Source organism: Ptychodera flava, assembly GCF_041260155.1.
Source record: "Ptychodera flava strain L36383 chromosome 23 unlocalized genomic scaffold, AS_Pfla_20210202 Scaffold_24__1_contigs__length_23054250_pilon, whole genome shotgun sequence".
NCBI classification, from domain to species: Eukaryota; Metazoa; Hemichordata; class Enteropneusta; family Ptychoderidae; genus Ptychodera; species Ptychodera flava.
The window spans coordinates 13,529,258-13,553,665 of NW_027248278.1; the positions used below are offsets into that span (position 1 = coordinate 13,529,258).

Genomic DNA, 24,408 nt, shown 5'->3' on the forward strand with positions numbered 1-24,408 from the left:
GGTATAGCGCTTTATCCGCCACACCAAGGACATGTATTTCATCACAATATATATTGATCAAATCATTAAAATGCAATTATTGACTGTGTTTGCAATATTAAACATATCATTCATATTGAGGCGCATATCAACATACCAAATGTAAACTTGTCTAAGGTTTTGTTGTCACATTATTGATTAATTTAAGGGGGCGCTGCACCAAACAGCGTATTTTGCTCAAAATCACCTTTTTGCAAATATTCATTCAATTACAATTAACCCAGGATTAAGATATGGTTGGGTTCATCTTTTAGCGTGTCGAGCAGTTGTAAGTTGTTTGATAACAAGTGTTAATTTATGCAAATGTATGCAAATCACCCGATTTCCTGGCTTTTCTCCTCTCCCTTCTCTGTTCTCCCAATTTCAAGATTTCCAAAGAATTTAACTTCAATCTGGCTGGGTCCAATTTTCTGAAATTTTCACATTATTTTTTTTTAAATGCTATATAAAAAACAAATATTTTGTTTGTTTGGCAATACAGTTTTTACATTTTGAATTAGACACATTTTAATTTTACTAGTAGTGTCAGTCTTTCAACTCCTGCCATTTTAGAATGAGGATAGATAATGCAAAATAAAATAGACGATTGTTTTTCTACATAAACTCTTCAAGTGAAATTTCAGAAAATAGTAAGTTCTTGACTTAATTTTTATTATTACTACCAAAAATGAGGTTTTTTACCCAAAATATACACCCCCTTCATAACTCGAGTAAATTATTGCTACCATACTAAAATTTAGATTCTTAGTTTTTTAAAAATATATAGTATGAGGGAGTTTCTTTGTCATCTTATTTGAGAAATACATCTTTGAAAAATACTGTGTTGGCAACATGTAGCACGACCTTCACTAAGTTAATGGCACGAAACAACACATTTTATTGTAATGTCTTAGAAAATGTCCCAGCATCGGCTAATTAAAAACATGGAATGTATAAAACAATTCAAGCATTTGCGATTGAATTGTTAAAGAATAAGAACTTTCATGATTTTGTTTTTCGTTATTAAACCTATGAATCCTCTTTGTTTTCCTCTTTGATTTTGTTTGTTGTCCAGTTCTTTGGTTTTACTGTATTTTCTTCTCATAACATTTACCCTATGTAGTATTTGTATCTTTCTAGCGTCTTTCATCTTCTTAAAACTCCTTTTGCATAAAACCAGTATATCAAAGGATTCGCAGACAACAAACTAGTAAGGATTATATATATTCATAGACGTAACTTACTTTATCATACAAACGACAATTATCATTATTACTCAACAAAATCGAATTTAGCATTCAAAATAGCTTTATCGTTCATCAGAATTAATAAGTTTAGATGTCTCAAAACATTACACGCGTCATTTACCTAAAACAGGTCAAACACAATAGCTATAAATATTACATGATTTGCTATCCACCCATGCAAATAAAAGTACACATTTTTTACGTTGTCAACTTTGCCCATATTTGGTGACTACATGGCTCAAATGATTTGGATGCAGTTGCCTTACACGTTAATGTGTTTTACGTGGACGCGCATACTGTGATGGAATTTCTCCATTCTTATGTACTACCTTATTCTGTTTGTCATCTTACTTTGGATACACGAGTTGCTGGCTGTACTAATTTATGTTTGGCTGTGTGCATACTCAGTTATTTGTCAGTGAGTAGTTTGATAGAGTCGTTCAAATATATGTTCAATGTTTCATTTGAAGTAATGTAATTCTTAGGCCATACCTATGGTCACTTTTTTCAGGAATACGGGTCGAGATTTTGTGTCATTCAAGCTATGCTTCGTTTTTGCATATGCCCGGGAAAGAGTGGACATTATGTGCTGTAAGTCGACGATGTTGGACGATTTATCGACCTCTGTTAAGAAATACAATGACTTTCATAAAGCGCTACTTGTGTCCTGTGTTTAATTTTTTAATTTCGTCATGGAATCAAATACACCACGGTTGGGATGGATTTCCCCGTGGCTTTGCGCTATCAATATAATCCAAATCGACATGAAGTCTCTGCTAGCCTTATCTGTGTAGACATTGATGACATTGATGTCGACTGGTTACGGCGCCTATGGCAGTATTCTCAACGCGATCTCCTGGCACTATTTGTTTTAGCTTTGATAAAGTGAGATTACCCCAACGAACCGTCATCAATCAAATGAGAACTTGAGATTGTCCTGAGTTGGTGCTTCTTGAGTTTCATCTCTCTCTCTCTCTCTGGCTTTTCGAAGTTTTAGCTGCTTACTTGTAATTATTTTATTGATACAAATGAGGCAAACATATTGCATAAAAGGTTTTTGTGCAAGGGTGTTCAGGATCTCAGCACATGTTGTTTCAATTGCAGTCCAGTTTTAATATTTACAGACAATTGTGATTAATTCAATTTAAAATGACAGAATTTTATTTTGCATAAATGGCACATTCTACACACATAACAACACTTCAAGTTTTTCTTGACATAGTTTTACATGCATGGGTAAGTTGGAGCCAAAGAAACGGTCAGGATCTTCCAATAGCCAGTAAGTAGACTATTCCCACACTTTGCTGGGAGAGGACGGACTGGTCTACCATATGGATATGGTTAAAAAAATCGGATGCAAATCTCTGTCAATAGCACTCAAAAGCATCAACTCAAGGGTACATTTTAACGTCTTGAATACCATGGCCTATGTTATCCTGTATATTCCATATGGCAAAAATGATGTGAACACATACACCGGTATGATTCCATGGAAATTCTAGCACTCAGGGTATTCAAGGAGTTAATAATTGTTGTATGATAACAAAAGCTGATATCAAAATGAAACAAACGTAACAATTTAGAACTCATCTGACTATAAATACATTAATATTTACAATTTTTTACAAAAATACCAATGGTGCGGATCAAGTAGTCTCTCACAATAATTCAGATGTGCTTCCATAAGCAGATGAGCAAAAAGACATTTTGGTGTACTATTCCTTCCAAGCTGAGATGTGAAGTGACAAATATAAATACGGTACTGGCACACTCAATCTTCCCTTGGAAAACTCATTCATTTCAGTTTATCGCAACATTTTGCTGGGACTTACTGACAAGATACCTGCTATTAAGTACGTTGGGAATTAAATTGGTTTTCACTGACTGGTATCTGTAGTTAGCCATTACGCAAGAACTATAATTAACACTGGCATGGGAGGGTATGTGGACGTTCTGATATCTAAACCTAGTCATATGTTATCTATCGTAGCGAGAGAAAGTACTTCGCTATCAGGGAACAATATCTGCCTTTAATCAGGTATTTTGTATGCATTATCAAGTGTCATACACTTTACTTCAGAAACTACCGTAAAAACCCTATCAATTCGACCAGACAAAACAAGAACAATTTTAAATTGTTGAGTTCTAAGAAAATTAACAGCATCAAAATAATTTTAGTGGTCGACTTATTAGGGATTTCAACTTTTTTGACAGTTCATAAGTGTTATGCTTACCATCTTGGATGATTGAAACATACTGGTATAGGGGCAACGTTCCTGAAGTCCCAACTTAGTCATTATGTGCTGTACATTGTATTGTTCTGTGCATTTTATGGAAAATAAAATGTTTCAAACAGCTTGTCATCATTGGTTGGTCAAATTATTAGAAATTAAGAAAGTCCCAATTTCCATTGGTGGTCAAACTGATAAGGGTAAAATAAAATTATGTTTTGAGAAAAAAATTAGGGTGGTTGCATTAATAAGGTTTTTACGGTAAGCACTTGTCAATAGGTTTAAGACCTTTTCCAATGGGTATCAGGTTCTTTGACTTCAGGTACTACAGTTCTTGCATGTGGGTAACTTAGCCACTGAGTGTCAGGTATGAACAAGCTGTATCAGTCATGTATCAGATAGTAGCCAGTTTCTAGGGTCACGAATCATGATGCTGCATTCTGTTGTCTGAATTGCCTTAGTCCCTGTAAGAAAACCTGCTTAGTTTGGTCCATCATATCATGGTAGAGTCTGAGATCGTCCTCCTTGGCTTTCATGGTACTCTGCAGAGCAGCTTTCAATGCGTCATTTTCATCAATTTGTATGGCCAACCTACAGTGGAAAAGCAGATAATATCAACATTTAATACAAACAGTTACAGCAACAATAATCAATGATGTCAAGTCTTTGCTGGCTATACCGGTACAGCTAATGACAACATGATCACTTAAATTTGTAAACTTCAGTGATTGCATTAACAAGAAAATAATCTGATGAGGTTATTATGAAAGTACCGCAAAGGATTCAAGAGGACACTGGCACAACATATCATGGAGGGCAATACGTGGTGCGAATGTCTGAGTGCATCCTTTGCAGTATTTTTGCAATAACATCATTATAATACATCCCACATTCATGACTGCAGCATTAAATTGGCAAATTGAGTATTGACCGTTTTTCATAAAATGTCAACAATATTTCTTCTGATTTATAGCGCAAGTTGGAATGCTATCTTGAATGCATTTCATAACAGCCTGCACACTTTACGTACAGAGTGCGAGACATATTCTGGCACTCGTCAGATGGATCACTCCAAACCGTTCAACAGTGATTGCACAGAGACAGCTTGCTTAATACACTGCACTGGTGGCAGGGGATGCATGGAAATGGTAAATGCTATGGAGCAAGCATCAATGTGGCTTTTTTAACTCATGCAGAATTCTATTTTTCTCAATGGGAGATGTATGATAAAATAATATATTCATAAACATAACACCAATCACACTTTTCAAAACACCATTAAGTATCAAAAATACCGTAATTTTTGCTATTTCTATCAGATTATCAGTTGATTGTTTCACAAAAGTCAAAACCTTTGAAATATTTTATCCTATATACGTTTTACTATCATGATATTTTTGAGATGTTGGTTCATTGCATGTCTAAGATATGACTCCTCATAATTTTGTTATATTTTCCTACTGTCACTCGTACACCTATATGTTTATTCATTGTAACAGCACAATCCACATCTTACCGTGTTTGTAGTTCCTCTATGTTATCCTGTGTCTGTGGAATATCACTCCTCATCAGATCTTCATCACTGAGTAAACTCTGCGACAGATCTGAACCACTCCGTACAGGTTTCATCTTCTTTCCCGGAGCTCTTGATAGATTAGCAACATCCATTCTGGCTTTTCCCAGTTGTTTTTCCAGCTGTACATTCCGCTGTTTCAGCTGGACAAGACGGCTTTGAGTCTCTGTAATATTCTGCTGAGATTCATCATTCCTGGTAAGAGAATTGAAATTTTCAGAGTCACATTGCAAAGTTCAAAGTTCACATTGCAAAGTTTAAAGGTCATATTGCATTTACGTTGCCAATACTCCATCAAAAAAATAAATAAATATCACTGAAACTTGAAAGGAATCTATTTTGTGCAAAAAACTTTGTATAGTACAGTATTATGATAGGAAGTGCAATTTGATCATAAATATCAGATATATATATATATTTTTCCTGTAAAAAGCATATCTGTGTTCATTATGGGCACTAAACACAACGCAACAGAAAGCAGTCCATCACAGAAACCTGTAAAATAAATTTCAAAGCTGCAGGACACATTTTTTTAAAGAATGATATGATTTTTGACCAAATATTGAATGTGCAAATTTTATGATAATTTTCTTATGTCCACATTAAATCAACCTCTAGAATAAAAAAAAATTATTAGCAGTTCTGAGCAAAACTGTTTGACAACAATTGACACAATATCCAATTTTCATCACCATTTTGACATATGATCATAATGTCAACCAAAAGAACCTCAAAAACACTTTGACTTGTGATAAGTAAACAACCTGTGATGTAGTCCGTTCCAAAATAATCCAACTTTCAGCGTGACAGATTCTCACCTTTGCTGTAGCACTGCCACCAATTCCATCAGTTTATCTCTCTCCACTTCAGCTACTTGACCAAATGATTTGTATTCTTGACATTGAAGTTTCAGCTCTTCCATGGCTGAGTTGTTTACGGATACATTGCTATGAATATCAAATTAGAATATCAAAACTTACAATTATAGCACATTGTAAAATGATTGTCGGACATTACTTTCTGGTTGTTTATGAACATACACACATAATATTGAAAACAATTCATAATTGGAGGTAAGACTTCCTTGATTTACATTGTAACAAATGAAACAGTATTAAAACTTTTGAAATCAAGTTCTAGATGTGGTGGTCTCTTGGACCTAAAGCTCCATAAGCTGTATGTTTTGGCTATTTTTTCAGAACTTTTGTTTTGTGATTTCCCTACACTTTCTGCATTGAATCCCTAAAGTGTAATTCAATGCTAAGTATTGAGCATGTCAACACAACCTACCGGTATATGAGTATTATCTACACTGTTATTGTTGAAAACTGTATTCAATTCCGGACTAGAATTCATTTGTTAACAATAAACAATGATCACTACACATATACAAGCTGTGTTGACAAAAAGAATACTCGAAATTTCAGCATGACAAACAGATTAGGGTCAGACACGGTAGTTGATATACAGAAGCAGAAAACTGAAAAACTTGCCACAAGTTACAGCTTATATAATGAATAGCAAAATACACCTGCCCTAACAACACACTATTTGATGCTTTAGGTCTGAAAATATAGTTTTAAGTAGCTTTCTTGCTTGAACTTTCTTAAATGCCTGAAAAATTCCGTCTGCAATCTTCCCTCAGATATACTACTTCAGCACAGTATATGTATGTACTGAAACTTACCCTGTACTTGCTGATCTGATGACTCTAGAGGGCACCCTTGGCGGCAAATCTCTATTTCCACTGCCTGGTCTGTTTGAGTTTCTTGAACTTTGTCTGAAAAACAACACAACAAAACATGCAATGAGTGAAGTGTGTAATTTACATAATTTGCTCATAAAGAAATAAAATTTGCTGGTTGTCTGCCATTAGCATTAGTTGATAAATGGTACACACAAAAAAAGTCATCCGATTATCCAAATACTAAACATGACCTGTGAAGAAATTGAAGAAACAACTTGAGAAATACCAGCAAGTAACTTCTGTTTATTAGCTAGGACAAGAGGAAAACTAAAACTGGTGGGTAAGTCACAGCCGAAAGTCAAAAATATTAAAGCAAGATGGGCCACAAAGCAGCCATATTAGATCATGTTATAGTCATATAAGAATCAAACATTGATGTGCATATGTCTATAAAATTGTACTTTTGGTACGATTGAACGAAAACACAAAATCTGCCGAGTTATGTTTGAGAAATAACTGTCTGAACTGCAATACATACCAGTATTTACACACAAATTAGCACCACATCAACATACTTGAGAATATACTGAAAGCGCCAAACACAACTTGTCCACGGAATGAAAATCTTGCACAGAAAATGCAGCACTTGATATATTTCATTATGAGAGACACAATCAGTCTGATTACCTTGACTGTGGTGGTTGCGGTGAGTGCAATGTACTATCTGATGAAGAAGGTCTTGAACTTCCAACAATGTCACCACCAGAAGATATTTCGTTGTGCGATATTGTAACTGTTGCAGGTCGATGACCCCTGGATGGAGGCCTTTCTAAAACATTTCCTACGTGAGTACGTTGATGCTGCAAAAATCAAGTGTGAACAATCTGTCAATAAAGAGTTTCTATAACACAAGCAGTCGATGTGTTTCAGTGTATTAAGCTTTTAATTTCTATAACACAAGCAGTCGATGTGTTTCAGTGTATTAAGCTTTTAATTTATCATGGATGATTTTCATTAAAATGACAAAAAGAATTGAAATATTTGTTGTTGACCACTAGATGGTGCCGCGACCAGTGATTGTAAATATGGGGTATTTCAAGTCACTCCCCTTCAAACGCTCTGTTTATTTGCAGATTATGATATCAAACGCGAATGGCTCCTGATCTTCTGTGGCAAGTCATACTGGATCAGTGATGGTGTTGGAATTACAGTCGCTATCACAATTGAATTGCTGTGTGTGTTGGGATAATATTGATAAAGTTGTCTTAAATCTTGATTTCTGATGCTCATCTATTCTTGTTCAAGGTTGTGGACCCTACACTGTACCTGGTTTATTGCACATGATGATTTGGTGCAATATACCATTGGCCATGTACATGTAAGGGACTGTGACCAAAATTACATTGATGAGACACGTAGTGGTGTCTTGACCCCTTCTCAAAGAGGTCTTTGGCTAATAGTTAGATGTAAAATGTTTAGAGTTGAATCATGCAGCTACAGGTTATTTCAAACTTTTAATTTCAAATCTAATAACACAGTACTGATAACATACATTATAAATCTGCGGCCTCTACTGAAATATCCATAAAGTATTTGACACTGTTTGCCCCATGCCACAGTACTTACATTAATCCTCATTTGATTAATTTCCTCTTCCAGCACTCTAACTTTCTGTTCTTTTTCACTGACAAGTCTCTTCAGTTGTTCCACCACACCCATGTCTTGTACATTCTTAGTTTGCAGTAGTTGTACTTCTTTCTGTTGTTTTTCCTTCACTTCTTTCTGTAATCTGGCGTTGTCTTCAATAATTTGTTTCATTTGACTTTGTTGACTCTGTAAGATCAACACAGTGATGTACACTTAGTGTCCTATGATGGATTAAGGTAGAACCCCCCTCAGGAACATATTCAGGCTCTCAAATTTAAAACTACTTTTCTAATCTAGCACTTATGGGGGCTCAGTTTAAAGCTTTTGGAGAGAGACAAACTTTTACGATCTCATTTTTTTGAAAATCCAAAATTTAATTTTTCCCCATAGAGTTAACAGAGCAATGGCATTCATTTTTGAATTACAAATATAGCAAAATGTTTGATAATTTGTCTCGCTAGTTCCAAATTTTGCACGGTGACCCCCAATTTTTATTGCTGATTTAGTAATAAAATGGTTGAAAATATCATTAAGGAAAGATTAAGCAAAAGTTTTAAGTCTTTTACTTTCGAGGTGCATACTACCTTAACCTATTGTAGAATGGTTCTTGTTAACATATAATGGAAATTCAAAATGGCCGCCATCCACATGTGTCATGTCTATGGGGGAAAATATAATTCTTGATTTTTGCAAACTAAGCTGGTGAAAATATTATTCACTCTATAACTACTCAAAAGTAGTTAAAAATGAAGACACAAACAACTGTCAAAAGGGTAGTGGCATAACGTTCATAAAAACAGCAAACTTTCCAGATGTTAACATTTATAGAAAAACAATGATAAAGAAATAAATACTTCAGAACTTACCATAAGAGCAGTAATCAATTCATTATCATGTGTACTCTTGTCTATCAATGTTGACACTTGCTGTTTCAAAGTTTTCACTTCATTGGTAAGTACTTTATTTCTGGCTTTGGACGCGTCAAACTTTTCCTTCAGTTTGCTGTAATCTTCCTCCAGTGCTTTCAGTTCATCAGCTGCTTTCTGTATTGACAACAGTTGTCATGATATGATTCACTTAGTTTGGTATAGTCATAGAGAAACAGGCTACAAATGTATGCTTGTAAATATGAATGTTTGACTTAGGTCAGTATACATGTCAGTATGCATGAAAACATACATACATACATATATACCTACATACATAAATACATACATATATACATACTAGCCCCTCGTACAGGTCTGTGTGTTCCCGGCGTTATACGGCCTCCACCACAGCCCTGCAACGGTCCATAGAGATAACTGGCGACTGCAGCTAGATTCAAAATGGCGATCTCCATTGGTAAACAACTTGTCACATACGTTGTGGTTTCAGAAAACAAGCGGTTTTGGATATTAGGAGAAGTTAATCGCATCTTTTCTGGGGTCGGTTAGGAGGTAAAGGTAGGCAGGGAAAGGATTCTGCCCCAATAGAGCAGAATTTTCGTTGCGGTCCGGATCCGGACTGCAGAGTCCCCAGTTATCTCCATGGACCATTGCAGGGCTGTGGTGGAGGCCTAGACTGAAAGATTCAGTCGTGTGCGGGCGCTCCGGCGCACTGCGACCTACGACCCTTTACCACGACTGAAGGCACACTGTTGAAATCCTGTTCTCCAACAAAATTTTGTTGGAACCAATCGTATTACAGAAACGAGTTAATTGACAGTATGTAGCGTAACAAGACCGCCCACATCGCTCACTCAGTGCGTGATCGTGATTAGCATATTCAAAACTGTCGCCAGGCTTTTGTCCCGCCTATTAGCTTATATCATGTCTCGTTTGTCAACAAACACAACGTGTTTTCTCAAACTCGAAGTACTCACGTTGACGTCTGTGGCTAGCGTTCCGATTTGATAATTATGGCCGATCCGAACAATCGCCGACTCGCATTGCCGAGGCAGTCAGTAAATGTTCTGATGTAGGCCTATATAATATTATGTTGAAAAGAGAGCAAAGAGACGCACTCAAAGAGTTTTTGCGGCGGCAGAGATGTATCCGCTATTTTACCAACAGGGCCCCACGGTATGGGAAATCTATGATTTACACGCTGGCACCCAAAGTTATGGACACACTTAAGAACCGTTCAGGATCGATGGTTCTGGGGATTTCGCCCCTGATTTCACTCATGAAAGATCAAGTGCAGAAGTGCAGCGAAATGGGTGTGAAGGCGGCTTTGATCGGTTCAGATCTCCGAAACGACGTACGTACCAAGGAACAAATTGTGCGTGGTAAATTCCAGGTTGTGTTCAGTTCACTAGAGGGGCTATCATGACGAGAGAGAGTGGCGGAGATATACTCAGTTGCGATGTCTATCAAGAGAATCTTGTTGGAATTGCCATCGACGAAGCACACTGTGTTTATTTTTTACAAAGGCAGGCTCCGCTGTGATGTCCAGACGTCAGTTCCACTGTAGAGTTGCTTCAGTTTCTCGGCGATATCGGTCATTTTCGAAAAGATCGACCTTTTCTTCGAGAGTCTACAGTCTCTCCGCAGACTGCACATTCTGCTGCGCTCAGCGCGAAAGTAAAAATGTGAAAGAGGCTCCCCACCTAACTATCCAAAATGTTTTGTGTCGAGTTTGTGTTTGATTCGTTTCAAAAATGTGTTCCTACATTCTTATCCGATTGTTTGTGTTAATGAAAATGTTTGTGTCGCCTCGGATTTTTGTAGGGAAGTTTGGATTAGTGTGTACGGTAATGTTTTGTTTGTGTAGAGTTGCTTCAGTTTCTCGATATCGGTCGTTTTCGAAAAGATCGACCTTTTTTCCGAGCTCCCCGCACAGACTGCACATTCTGCTGCGCTCAGCGCGAAAGACGCTATGGAGTATTTTTTATAGGCGTCAATTGAGCCATACAGACAATATTGTATCTACATGTAAGTTTTTTCTCCGACAAGCGGCTAGCCTATAAAGCGTTCACACACGTGTCGTTGTTTTCATCTGCCGAGTAGAGCGATTATGCAATGTCGGCGCTGCCGATGCAGTTGATCGACATTGTTGTCTGGACTACCGCGTGTTCATTATGCCCGTAAACAACCCACGTGAGCAATATTCAAATTACACTACCATGATTTACATATTTGAAAAGTCTGTGAAGTCAGTTGTGGGCGGTACTTTTTTTCTTTGAGTTTGCCGCGGCCAAGTACAGTGTGCCTTCAGTCGTGGTAAAGGGTCGTAGGTCGCAGTGCGCCGGAGCGCCCGCACACGACTGAATCTTTCAGTCTAGTGGAGGCCATATAACGCCGGGAACACACAGACCTGTACGAGGGCTAACATACATACATACATACATACATACATACATACATACATACATTTATGCATGCATGCATACATACATGCATACATACAAACATACAGTACATACATACCATACATACATACATACATACATACATACATACATACATACATACATACATACATACATACATTTATGCATGCATGCATGCATACATACATGCATACATACAAACATACAGTACATACATACCATACATACCATACATACATACATACATACATACATACATACATACATGCATACATACATACAAACATACAGTACATACATACCATACATACCATACATACATACATACATACATACATACATACATTTATGCATGCATGCATACATACATACATACATTTATGCATGCATGCATACATACATGCATACATACAAACATACAGTACATACATACCATACATACCATACATACATACATACATACATACATACATACATACATAGATACATACATAGATACATACATACATACATACATACATACATAGATACATACATAGATACATACATAGATACATACATACGTACATACATACATACATACATACATACATACATACATACATACATACATACATACATACATACATACATACATACATACATACATACATACATACATACATACATACATACATACATACATACATACATACATACATACATACATACATACATACATACATACATACAAACAAACCATATATACATACTGACAGACAAATAGACTTACATGCTGATATACAAACACAAACATACAAACACTGGACAGCCACCACCCAAATAGCTTCTTTTGCCACATGTATACATCATGCCAAATGATAGCTAAATGATGATTCTCACCTGGCTGGCCTCCCTTCTCTCCCGTTCCATGTTTCTCAGCTTACTTCTGTTTTTGTCATTGTACACAGATGATGTGGCTGATCTGGGTGAAAAGTTCTGTGTGGTTTCCATGGTCATAAACTGTTCTTCTAGACTCATTTCTGTTGTAGGTCTGGTCTGAATATGACTCAGCTGGGATTTCAAGTCGGACACCTACCATCATCATAAACCAATCAGCAGTCAGAAAAAAATACAGTAGTGTTAATGTTCTGTGCACAGATTTCTAGAATTTATGAAATCGCAAGAAGTGTTTGATTTTGTTGGCTAGCTAGGGTTTTTTTGTCTACCTCTAACAGAGTGTTTAACAGCCAGTACCTAAGGATTGGCTTGTTGGCACATATGGATATCATAATAGTTCTATTAGTTTTGACAAGGTCGGTAAATGTCACCAGAGTTCCCGGTCAGTTTATCCGTACTCCCTTTGGTGTAACATTGCAATCAGATTAGAGGATGGCAGAAATATAACCAGGGTTAACAAATCTTTTGCAAACATTCTCCAGCTTTAGTAAAAACACTGAGAGTTCATGTACGGGTGTCTATATTTCTATCAATAGATTAAATTGATATATTGCAATTGTCAATAAGTCAAGTACAATTAGAAAGAAATACAATTGTCAAAACTGATAATATTGTACACAAATCTAGATTGTCTTCATGCAGCTTTAAAAATAGATATTGAAGTACCATACTGTAATGGAACTAACATTCTCAAAAAAATATGTAAAGCTAGTCACTGATCTGTTGATTATATGCTCCATGTTCCTGTCTACTCAGTTTTATAATATTAATGCAGGCCAGCGCAGAGAGATCAAATCAGATTTTCACCAATTTGGGGATGTCACCGATATCACATTGGAATTGTCAAAGACTCACCTTATTCTGAAGGCCAATAATCTGCTGAGCCCTTCCTCTCCAATTACTTGTACCATTTAACAATGCCGGAATGTTTACATTCTCTCCTACTTCCTTCTCCAGTACTTTCTGAGCTATTTTCAAATCCTGTTTCAGTTGCTGTACCTGATTTCTGTACTCTGCCATTTTTAGGTTGCTTTGTGTGATTTTCTCTTTCAAAGCCTTCATTTCTGCTGGATCTACTGCCGGCTGATGGATGAAGAGGATGCAAAGACATAATGGGCACAAAGGATAGGAAGCGCTTTAACTGTAATTATTTTTGATGTAATGTTTGATAAATACTATTTATTTATTACACAAAATGAAATGATACTCAATTGATTAAGAAATCAACAAAAAGTTGTATTCTTATTATGAGTTCTGCTTGCTGTGGTGCATAGACAGTTTTGACCGTACAGTTTTGCTGAAAAGAAGCTGCAATTCATTGGTGTGATAAATTTTGAAGTTTGTCTACTCTACTCAGTACAGAGAAACGTTTGATCATCCATGAACATTACCCAAGACAACAAAGATTGCAATAGGCAAGTTGGCATCTAGTTCCATGTGAAAGGATTGTTAGAACCGTTGCTTGGTATTAACACTCACACATCGACTTCTGAAATATAGACGCTATGTTACATGTGCTGCATGCAAGATCTTGTATATATCTAGCCAGAAGCTGAAATGGCTGTTGCAATCTTTGGTCAACATTACTAGAGTTCTCAACAGTAATTCACGGTGGTTGTTTGACAGCCTTTGTAATGTAATGCATGGTCCAACATGCTTTATTGTCTTTGCGTAGAATAGACAAACAGCTTTCAAAATTGATCATACCAATGAACTGCAGTTTCTTTTCAGCAAAATATACTTCTCTAAAATACGGTAGTAAAATCTTGAAGAAACCTCACCTGTTCTTCCAGAGTATCTCCTAATGTGTACATCTTGGCAGCATGGCTTTTCTGTTTCCCACTTCCTTCCAGTGACAACTCTCTCTTGGCTAACATCACCTGTCATTGTCAATAACACATTGTAGTGGCTTTGAATGTGTTCTCTTAGGCATACTTAGTCTGTAGAATACTTCATCATTTTTTTTGCTTTAGAATTTTTAAAGCATATTGCCAGGTGTTTTTTTAAAATGTCCAGTTTTGATTGTAATTGCAGACATATGGCAAAAGCGGTATCATCCAAAGCGACTATTCACTTGTGTAGGTTTTTTGTCCAAGGTGTTGTACAACAGCTTGGCTTTATCAGCATCACATTTTTGCAAGTTTTTCAGAATTTCTTGTAAAAGAATATATCCTGGAAATGTATAGGTAACTGGCTCCCCTGTTAGAATTAACTATGACACTTCAAACTTCAAGTTTTTGCAGTTCTTTTTACCATAGAGTATAAAATAATTTATATATGATAAAAAATCTGCACATATGATATATACTGTACATGTTAATCTTTTTCACCTCACCTCCTTTTCAAGATCATTTACTTTTCTAAGAAGCTGTCTTGATTTATTTTTCTCACTTTCCACTTCAGCGGTCAATTCTCTGTTTTTCTTTGACAAGTCTACTATTTTACTAGCAGCAGTGTCACTGGCAACTCCTCCACCTAAAGAAAGAAAAAAGACCTAGCAGTTGAAATGTTTTCATTTGATTTCATTTGACACATTGCCTGCCTGTACCTTTTCCCACTTTGAAATTCACACAATGTACTGGTTTCAAAGTACCTCTACTCAAAGGATTTATTCAACCCTGTTACAGAATTATATGTATGACCTTTTGAATATTTGTGTTTGTATCAAGTAACAATCAAGGTAGTACTGTATGTAAAGGTAAAAAGATTTAAATTTTTGCGAAACCTTTCCTCAATGAAACTTTAAACCATACCGGTACTCTATCTATTGAGAATACAATTCAGAGGTCATTGTGCAAAGTCTGGTGCTTGAGAAACAAATTACCTAACATTACCAATAAATTCAAAACAGCTGCCATCCCTATGGTAATTCTACAAGGAAAAATAAATTTTTTGATTTTCGAAAAACCAAGACATTAAAACTGCTTCTTACTCCATGAGCTTTAAAATAAGCCCTCACAAGTGGTAGATCAGAAATGTGTTGTAAAAGTTTGAGAGTTTGAATATCTGTCCATGAGGTGCATTCTACCTTTCAAGCATTGATATGTGAGATATTCCCCCAGAAAAAATTTGGAGAGCAGAATCCAATAATATATTGATCAAAAACTGAGTGAGGTAAGAAGTTCACAAATAATTGACCTGACTGTCAACCAAACCGAGGTGGTTTGGTTTAGACCTCGTACTACTAGTAGTACAGCTAGATTACAGTCAACTTCCATGAATGTACGTGTAGGTGAGGCCATGATTTCACCATCAACTACTGTGCGTGATCTTGGTGTGATGAGACTCTTTCGGACTCATGGATGAACATATTCGTCATGTTTGTAAAGTCGCATCTAATTCACTTTGGAGGATAAGTAAGATTCGCAAATTATTAGACCAGTCTTCTACTGAAAAGTTGGTACATGCATTTGTTTCATCAAAGTTAGATTACTGTAATAGCTTATTTTATGGTGTACCTGCATACAAATTAACAAAACTTCAACACATCCAGAATTCTGCTGCTCGGTTGGTAACCAGGCGGAAGTTCAGCAGTCATATTACACCCATACTTAAGGAATTACACTGGCTTCCGATTGAACACCGTGTACGTTTTAAAATCTTGTGTCTTATTTTTAAAGTAATTCATTGTAAATCAGCGCCATCATACCTAGCAGAACTTTTAAGTATTGAATGTCCAGTTCGTAATACAAGAAACAGTGCAGGTGTTAGACTCTGTCCGTTTTCAATCAAAGATCATGGAAAGCAGCCTTCAAAAATATATGGTGACAGGGCTTTTAGCGTTTACGCACCTAAACTTTGGAATAGTCTGCCAATTGAGCTCCGGATCGTCAAGGAATTTGTTTTATTTAAGAAATCTTTGAAAACTTTTATTTTTCGCGACTGCTACTGCTTATACTAGACTGTGTGATTTTTAAAGTGTATGGTTTTAGTCTTTTATGCCAGTTCACATTTTTTCTTATGATCTTAAATTTAATTTTTTTATTTAATTTCTTTCTGAATCGTTTTAATTTGATTGTTACACTTTCATTTTACTATTTTAATTTATATTTTTAATTTTTACTGTACTGTACAGACCGCTGAGACAGTTTTGTGTAGTGGTCTTTAAACAATAAATTATTATTATTATATTATTATTATTAAAATGATGGCGCAGTTACAATTTTTTGTCTTGATTTGACACATTACCTGTCATTGCTAGATTAGCCTCTTCACGTTGTTTTTTCAGTTTTCTTATCTCATAGTCTCTTTCACTCAGTAGTTTGTACAATCTACCATTCTCATCTTTCAGTTCCTTTGAAAGAAACCATGAACACATGATTTGAATCATTACTAAGAAATCACAATGCTTGAATACTTTGTGGATGCCTGTAAATAACTTTGGCAGAGCACTTTCTGTTAAGCTATATGTACATGTATCTACTAGTTACTAGTATACTGTGTGTGCCTTGTCACAATATGGTCGTGTTCTGCCACAATCTGATGCCTAAATGCAGGACTGAACCAGGGACCTTTCTTGCACTGTTCTGTAAAGTGTAAATAATATATGCAGGTATGTAGGAGTATCTCAAACCATACCGATACACTCCGAGTTCCAAAACCGAGTCGGACTTGCAAGTCCGAGTACTCGGACTTGCATACTCCGAGTAAAACTGCTTACTCGGACTTGTATACTCCGAGTACATGGCCTACTCGGACTTGAATACGCCGATACGTGTTCCTATAAATGCATATTTTGCCATACTGGTCAAGAAACGATCTGTCGAAAAAAGGTATTTTATTACTCACAGAGTTTACGGCTAGCGCGGATCGAATGTCGAAAAATCTGCTCTTTTGAAAAAAAAGAATTTCATTTTCACGATGTCTTGTAATCTGTTGCGCAATGTATATTTAACCACGGTCCCTCCACAAGGAGCGACCGTGATTTTACCCTCAGAAGAAAGCTGCTGCCACGGCCAGCAGCGAAGTTTTTGAACGATGACTTAGACGTAACATTTACAGTAAAGCCAATAAACTTCAGGCAAGTCTAGCCAGTTATTCAGTTAGATATCGCACAGTTCCATTAACGAAATAAATGCATGACATCACAGGTCAAGTCAGGTCATTGTTTACGACCAAGTGGTCACTCGCACTGGGTTCATACTATACACGAGCGCACTGTGCTCACTTTATGTTGAACAAGTCATCGTTGATGACACAGTCCCCACTTGTTAATGGGTACTTTGATTGCAGGTCCTCAGAGAGGATAGAGTCTTCTTCATAAGGTCAGTGATAAAAATATTTCTGAATAAATTCGCTTGATACATGTCTGAGCTGTAGTTCAGGACATGAAAAAATCATAATAAAATGGCCACATGGCGGCCTTATTGGATCGTATCACAAAACAAATTAATGTGCATATGTATGACATAGGTCAATGTCCTTGTACCAACTTTCAATATATCGGTTGAGATATGTCTGAGTTATGGCTCTGTACATGAAAAAATCGTAACAAAATGGCCGCACGGTGGCCATATTGGATCGTATCACAAAACAAATTGATGTGCATAGCTATGACATTGGTCAATGTCCTTGTACCAACTTTGAATAAAATCTGTTGAAACATGTCTGAGTTATAGCTCTGTACATGAACAAATCGTAATAAAATGGCTGCCTAGCGGCCATATTGGATCGTATCACAAAACAAATTGACGTGCATATGTAAGACATAGGTCAATGTCCTTGTAACAAGTTTGAATACAATCAGTTGAGATATGCCTGAGTTATGGCTCTGTACATGAAAAAAAATCAAAACAAAATGGCCGCCAGGCGGCCATATTGGATTGTATCACAAAACAAATTGGTGTGCATATCTATGTCATTGGTCAATGTCCTTGTACCAACTTTGAATAAAATCGGTTGAAACATGCCTGAGTAATGGCTATATACATGAAAAAATCGTAATAAAATGGCCACACGGCAGCCATATTGGATCGTATCACAAAACAAATCGACATGCATCTGTATGACATATGAAGTAATCCTTGTAACAAGTTTGAATGAAATTGCTCCAGGCATCCCTGAGATATCTGCGTGAACGGATGGACACACGTATGCACACACGCACGAACGGACCCACGTACGGAAATGACCAAACTTATAAGTCCCCCAGATGGTGTCCGTGGGGACTAAAAACCATCTGCATTATCAGATTTGGTACAGTTGTACCAGAAACAGCGCTCTAATCTCGAATTATGCAAATTAGACCTAATTATGCATGTCACACCAATATAAATGGACCTGCATATGTATGCCACAGTGTAGTATCCTTGTACCAAGTTTAAAAAGAATTGGCACAGGAATATCTCAGATATCTGCATTCATGAGCCCGATGCATGGACACAGCATTAATATTAATTTCATCCTGGAATGCCTGTGGATCATACCTGGGGACCCTGTGGATGGATATCAAATACAGGAAAGAAAACGGCCGTCACACAGCCATTTATGATCAAATCATTACAAAAATTAGCGTGCATATATATGTGATAAGGATTAATATAGGTACCAACTTTCAATGCAATCGCGCCCGGCATCGCTGAGAAATTTACGTGAACGAACGCACAGTCGTAAAATATAGGAAACAAAATGGCCGCCATGCAGCCATTTTAGACCAGATCAAAACAAAAATTGATGTGCACATGTATAACATATAGAGTAATCTATGTACCAAGTTTGAATGGAATTGCTCTTAGCATCACTGAAAAATTTGCATGAACATACGCATCGACATCAAATACAGGAAACAAAATGGCTGCCAGACGGCGAAATTGAATCGGATCGTAAAACAAATCAACGTGCATATGTATGGCATAGGTGATAATCCTTGTACCAAGTTTGAATGAAATCGCTCCAGGCATCTCTGAGATATCTGCGTGAACGGACGGACGCACGCACGCACGCACGGACGCACGCACGCACACACGCACGCACGGACATGACCAAACCTATAAGTCCCCCCGGACGGTGTCCGTGGGGACTAAAAATTATTAGTTTGATTATTTTATCAAGACATAAATATGCCTAAAATGTTTGGGCAAGTCTATCATGGCCTCACAACGCTAGCAAACCAAGGCCATGACGTCACAGGTCGACAGGTCATTCGATAATGGCGTCCGTGTTCTAATACATGTAATTCGCCGCGATGCATCGCGGTGATCATGAAACGTTGTTGTGCCCAATTCAAGTCATGTATCAAATCAGGATCTGATCCGGTAATGAAACGAAAAGACAAGACAAACTAATAATTTGCGTGACGGTAGCTACACTCGACAACGACAATGACTTGAGCGTGTTGTACAAGTGGTATTTTACACAGATCAGAGATCAGAGAGATCGCATTAACAACTCTTTTCTTTGAGCGACTGAAAGTACATGTACTGTATACGCTGTTTGCAAATTTTTCACAAGATCGAATATTTCCTCCGTTTTTCCAGCATTGTTTTTCTATAAGCAAGTGTAACTCGGCATATTCAAGTCCGAGTAGGCCATGTACTCGGAGTATACAAGTCCGAGTAAGCAGTTTTACTCGGAGTATGCAAGTCCGAGTACTCGGACTTGTAAGTCCGACTCGGTTTTTGAACTCGGAGTATGCTGTTGAAGGCACTCTTACATACCTCATATATGTGTAAGTTCCACAATAGTCATGGATAATATGGCATAAATGTGTGCATCACTCAGGACATTCACATTACGAGTACAATGAGTATACTACCGGTACATTAGGGTACACAGTATATTGTACCAGCCTGAGTGATACATTGCAACATGATCTATACTCACTGCATATCGGCAAATCATTATACATACTTCAGCATCTTGCGGTCCACTTACAGTTACATGCAAAAGTAAATATTACTGTATCAAAAGAATGCAGACAGTAGATTTACGTATAAACTAACCCGTATCTGTTGATTCAGATGTGTTGACAGTTCATCATTGAAAAAGGCACTGCTCTGAATAGGTTCAGCTAGCTGTAGTGAAAAACAGAAATATGTTATTAGGGAGTCATTACAATTTGCATCTTCTCTCTTTCTCAATGACAGAATATTTTATGTTAAACTTCATGCCATTAGCAATACCAGCATGTCACCACAGAATGCAACTGATATTGAAGTATCGTCGGCAGTGTTTGTTCATAGTTCCACTGAATATGTTCGAATATACCATGTAAAATCTACACCCAGGCATTTGATGAAACACATATGTTGGCAATCAATTCTGTATCGGGTCTTGCGTACAGATTATTTTCCTTAGATATCATGGTACATACCATTATAGTATGGTACAACATAAATTATTTGCTGTCAGTATATACATGTATCGCTTTGTACGCAATTTCGCAATTTTGTAACAAACACACATACAATATATTTGCAGTAAACAAAATTTTCAGCAGACATGTATCTAGCACCTACAGGAATGTGACAAACTTTTTAAATAAATTCAGACAACTTTATAATTATGTCACTTCAGACATAGTTAAAGATCTCTGCTGGGCACCTAAAACTCTGTATTTTTCAAATCATCTGTTTTCACTGTCATCAGTCACATTCAGATAATATTCACCACGGCATTTGACATTGGCGAATGCAGACTAGTTTTGCACAAGAAATCAAAGCTCATTGAACTGTTATTTTTCTGCAATAAAATTACATTGTTATTTTGTAAGTATCAAAGAGACCTGACAATTTTCCAACATTCCGATGTGTTAAAAGGAATGTATCAATACAGTCCCTCGGAGGGACAGTTGTATCACACACATAACATACACCAGAGAAAGAAATTCCCAAATTCTTGTGAGACTAATAGAATCTCACACCCCCAAGGACCTGGGATCAGATTTCTCACACGAGTTGGGGATATTTTGTCTCACACTCGCCTGCGGCTCGTGTGAGACAAAATATCCCCAACTCGTGTGAGAAATCTGATCCCAGGTCCTTGGTGTGTGAGATTCTTTTTCTCACATGACCACAAAATGCATTACATTCACATTGGACATATACATCATTATCCAAAATCGTGACAAGTCTGTCGTCTGCCACTGTACCTTGACCTGCTTACTTTGTAGTTCTGGTTTGTGTGTTACTCGTCGTACCATTGGAAACATTTTGCACGTGGAACAAAACAGACTATTCATCATCCAATCAGAGCTCGTGTAATAATGGTATACTGCAGAGTGTGGGACGGTTTCTGAGTGTGTGGATCGATTTTCCCCACACTGTCGATCCCGCACTCCCAGCGGCCAGGAATGTGAGAAATTCCATTTCAGGCCATTTCAGTTGTGTGATTCACATAATTTAAAAGCTTTAAAAGTACAAGCGGCCAAACTGTAATAATTCATGTTGTTACAACAATGGCTTCTGGAAAGAAATACAGTAGACTACACTTACACTGAGTCCTAAATCATCATCCACTTGTAACCCATTTTGCTGTTCTTTCTCCTTTTCTTTCGTCTTTTCAATTTTTTCTTTTCCTTTCTTTTCTTTTTCTTGTTTCCTCTGTTGCAGCCTCAGTAATTTCTTCTGCTGTTGTTCCTGAAGTACTTGGAACTGTTGCTTTAAAGTTTCATTGTCAGTTTCCATCTTAAGTACCTCGACATCTAGTTACATCTATCAGTCAATGAAACATCAAAATAAGAGATACATGTGTTTACAACTAAGTAATGTCATGTAAAGTAATAGTTGGTCAAAATACCTGCAGTACATGCATGAACTAAGAATGAATCTATTTTTACCTGTTCACCCCTAATTCCCGGTAAATATGCCCACAATCACCATTTAATAACAATGGATTTGGGCCAAACCACCATGGTGAAAGGTTAATCTTTGTAAAGCCAGTCTAACAAGTGTTACTAATGTAAACATGTGTTAACTTATCTACAGCTCATACCCTGGGATTTAAACATTTACAGCCCTGTAAACTTTCATTTTGATGTTTTGACAGGCATTGAAACAATAGTAGTGTTCGTTGGTACAGTAATCTTCTCAAATGCTTTCAGGCCCTGACTCAATCAGGTTACTACACTGTAACTAGCAATTGCTGGTGATACAATTACCTAGGGCACAGTGGCTATCCATCTACTTACTCTACCCCAATAAACATGCATGTATCAACACATTACACTCTGTCTATGATTTGAATAACATATTCTTCAGAGTGGACAGATGAGCACAAAAGAGAGAGCTCATACCCTGGGATTTAAACATTTACAGCTCTGTAAACTTTCATTTTGATGCTTTGTTACACTAGCTATGAGGGATTTTGAGAGGATTTTGAATATTTTTATCTCCAAGATACTCCAGAGGCTTGCATGAATTTATACATGTCTCTGACATATGACAGTCACCTAACAGTAACTGGTCAATTCAGCCCAAGTTGTTTCAGCCTCTATATTTCTGGCCCCAAGTCGTTTTGACACTGCAACCAAAGATGTTTCTGCATCCCTGTTTTGATTTTTTTTCAAACTAATTAGAAATTGACCGAGCAGTCATATTCCAAAGTGTGACCTTTGCATCCTGACCAGTACTTGTATGTGCATTTTGTGTGACTTTTGCCGCGCCGTTTCGGCACCGCTTTCAAACGTTTGCCGTGTTAGCGGCTATGGCTATCGATAAACTTGTGTCAAAGATTTGAAAATGATATGAAGATTTTTTTCTTATGATTTCTTACCATGTTCTCACAAAGATTAAAGCGTGTGAATGTTGACACTACACTTTTTAAAGGCCTGTGCCGGCGTTAGATTGTCTGGCAGGGAAATCTACTTATTTAGATTACAATGGAAAACAAAAGGCTACGGACACTCCTTGCTGCAGATCCATAGCCCTACCACTCCCTTTGCCAACAACATAACTAGCAAGGGGAGTGGCAGGGCTACGGAACCGCAGCAACGACACTCAATAATCCTCTAATAGACTAAAACATACGTGATCCCGGGGATCAAGTCCCTTGCCTTTGGGTGCTTTGAATTGTAAGATTACACTCTTGCTCTAGTTCCCCCAGGTAGACTCTGGTAAGAAGAGGGGTGCCGAAACAACTTGGGACTGGAAATTGGGAGGCCGAAATGACTTGGTGCCAAAACATCAAGAAAACCCACATAACCACATTACTTCTACACTCTGGCTTCTTTAGTTATGTTTCATTTAAAGTCGTTGAATAAGATTAAAATGATAGCCAAGAATCTGCAATGCTAGTTACATTTTATTGCCACCTGACACAAGTGGAAGACAATGGAAAACTTCCCATTGAGTTCTTTAAAAAAGGAACAGCTCACATTGTCACACCATACATATACTTATCATGACTACAACAAGCCCTGCTCTTGTTCTGAACACCGTTCCTAGGGAAAAATGAGTAGGGTACGCGTACTGACGAAGTTCATTGACAACCACCCATGGACATGTAAACAATATCAGCGCTAAGTGAGTATCTCTAGACTTTAGTGTCATTGAAACTGTGTAAAACAGTGCAAAAATGTTCATTTAAACGCAATTCACTTCATTCTCCTTAGCCAAAGTACTTCTGAGAACGTTGAAACGCCACTTACCGATTAACACATTCCAAATTTAACAGAACTACGAAATAACCTGCGAGTTTACGGGGACATCCTACCGGAGGCTGCCATTTTGAATAAGGAATCTTGAAGTTCTCGTTGTTTCTCGCGAGATAATATGGTTACGCGAACTCAAATTAGGGAGTGAAGTTGTCAACTTCAA

At 37.2% G+C, this 24,408-nt stretch overlaps 1 protein-coding gene across 1 annotated transcript; it reads right to left on the reverse strand.

Annotated features, from left to right (window-relative positions):
• Window positions 1-2,403: 2,403 nt before the first annotated feature.
• Window positions 2,404-24,331, reverse strand: LOC139124851 (coiled-coil domain-containing protein 13-like). The gene is made up of 15 exons (XM_070690959.1): window positions 24,240-24,331; window positions 22,087-22,305; window positions 20,596-20,667; window positions 16,844-16,949; window positions 14,991-15,130; window positions 14,437-14,535; window positions 13,511-13,738; window positions 12,599-12,790; window positions 9,270-9,446; window positions 8,383-8,589; window positions 7,444-7,616; window positions 6,757-6,849; window positions 5,888-6,016; window positions 5,013-5,264; window positions 2,404-4,087 (listed from the first exon to the last, which is right to left on the reverse strand). The coding sequence occupies exons 2-15, from the start codon at window positions 22,276-22,278 to the stop codon at window positions 3,922-3,924; spliced, it is 2,226 nt and encodes a 741-aa protein (XP_070547060.1). The 5' UTR covers window positions 22,279-22,305; window positions 24,240-24,331; the 3' UTR covers window positions 2,404-3,921.
• Window positions 24,332-24,408: the final 77 nt, after the last annotated feature.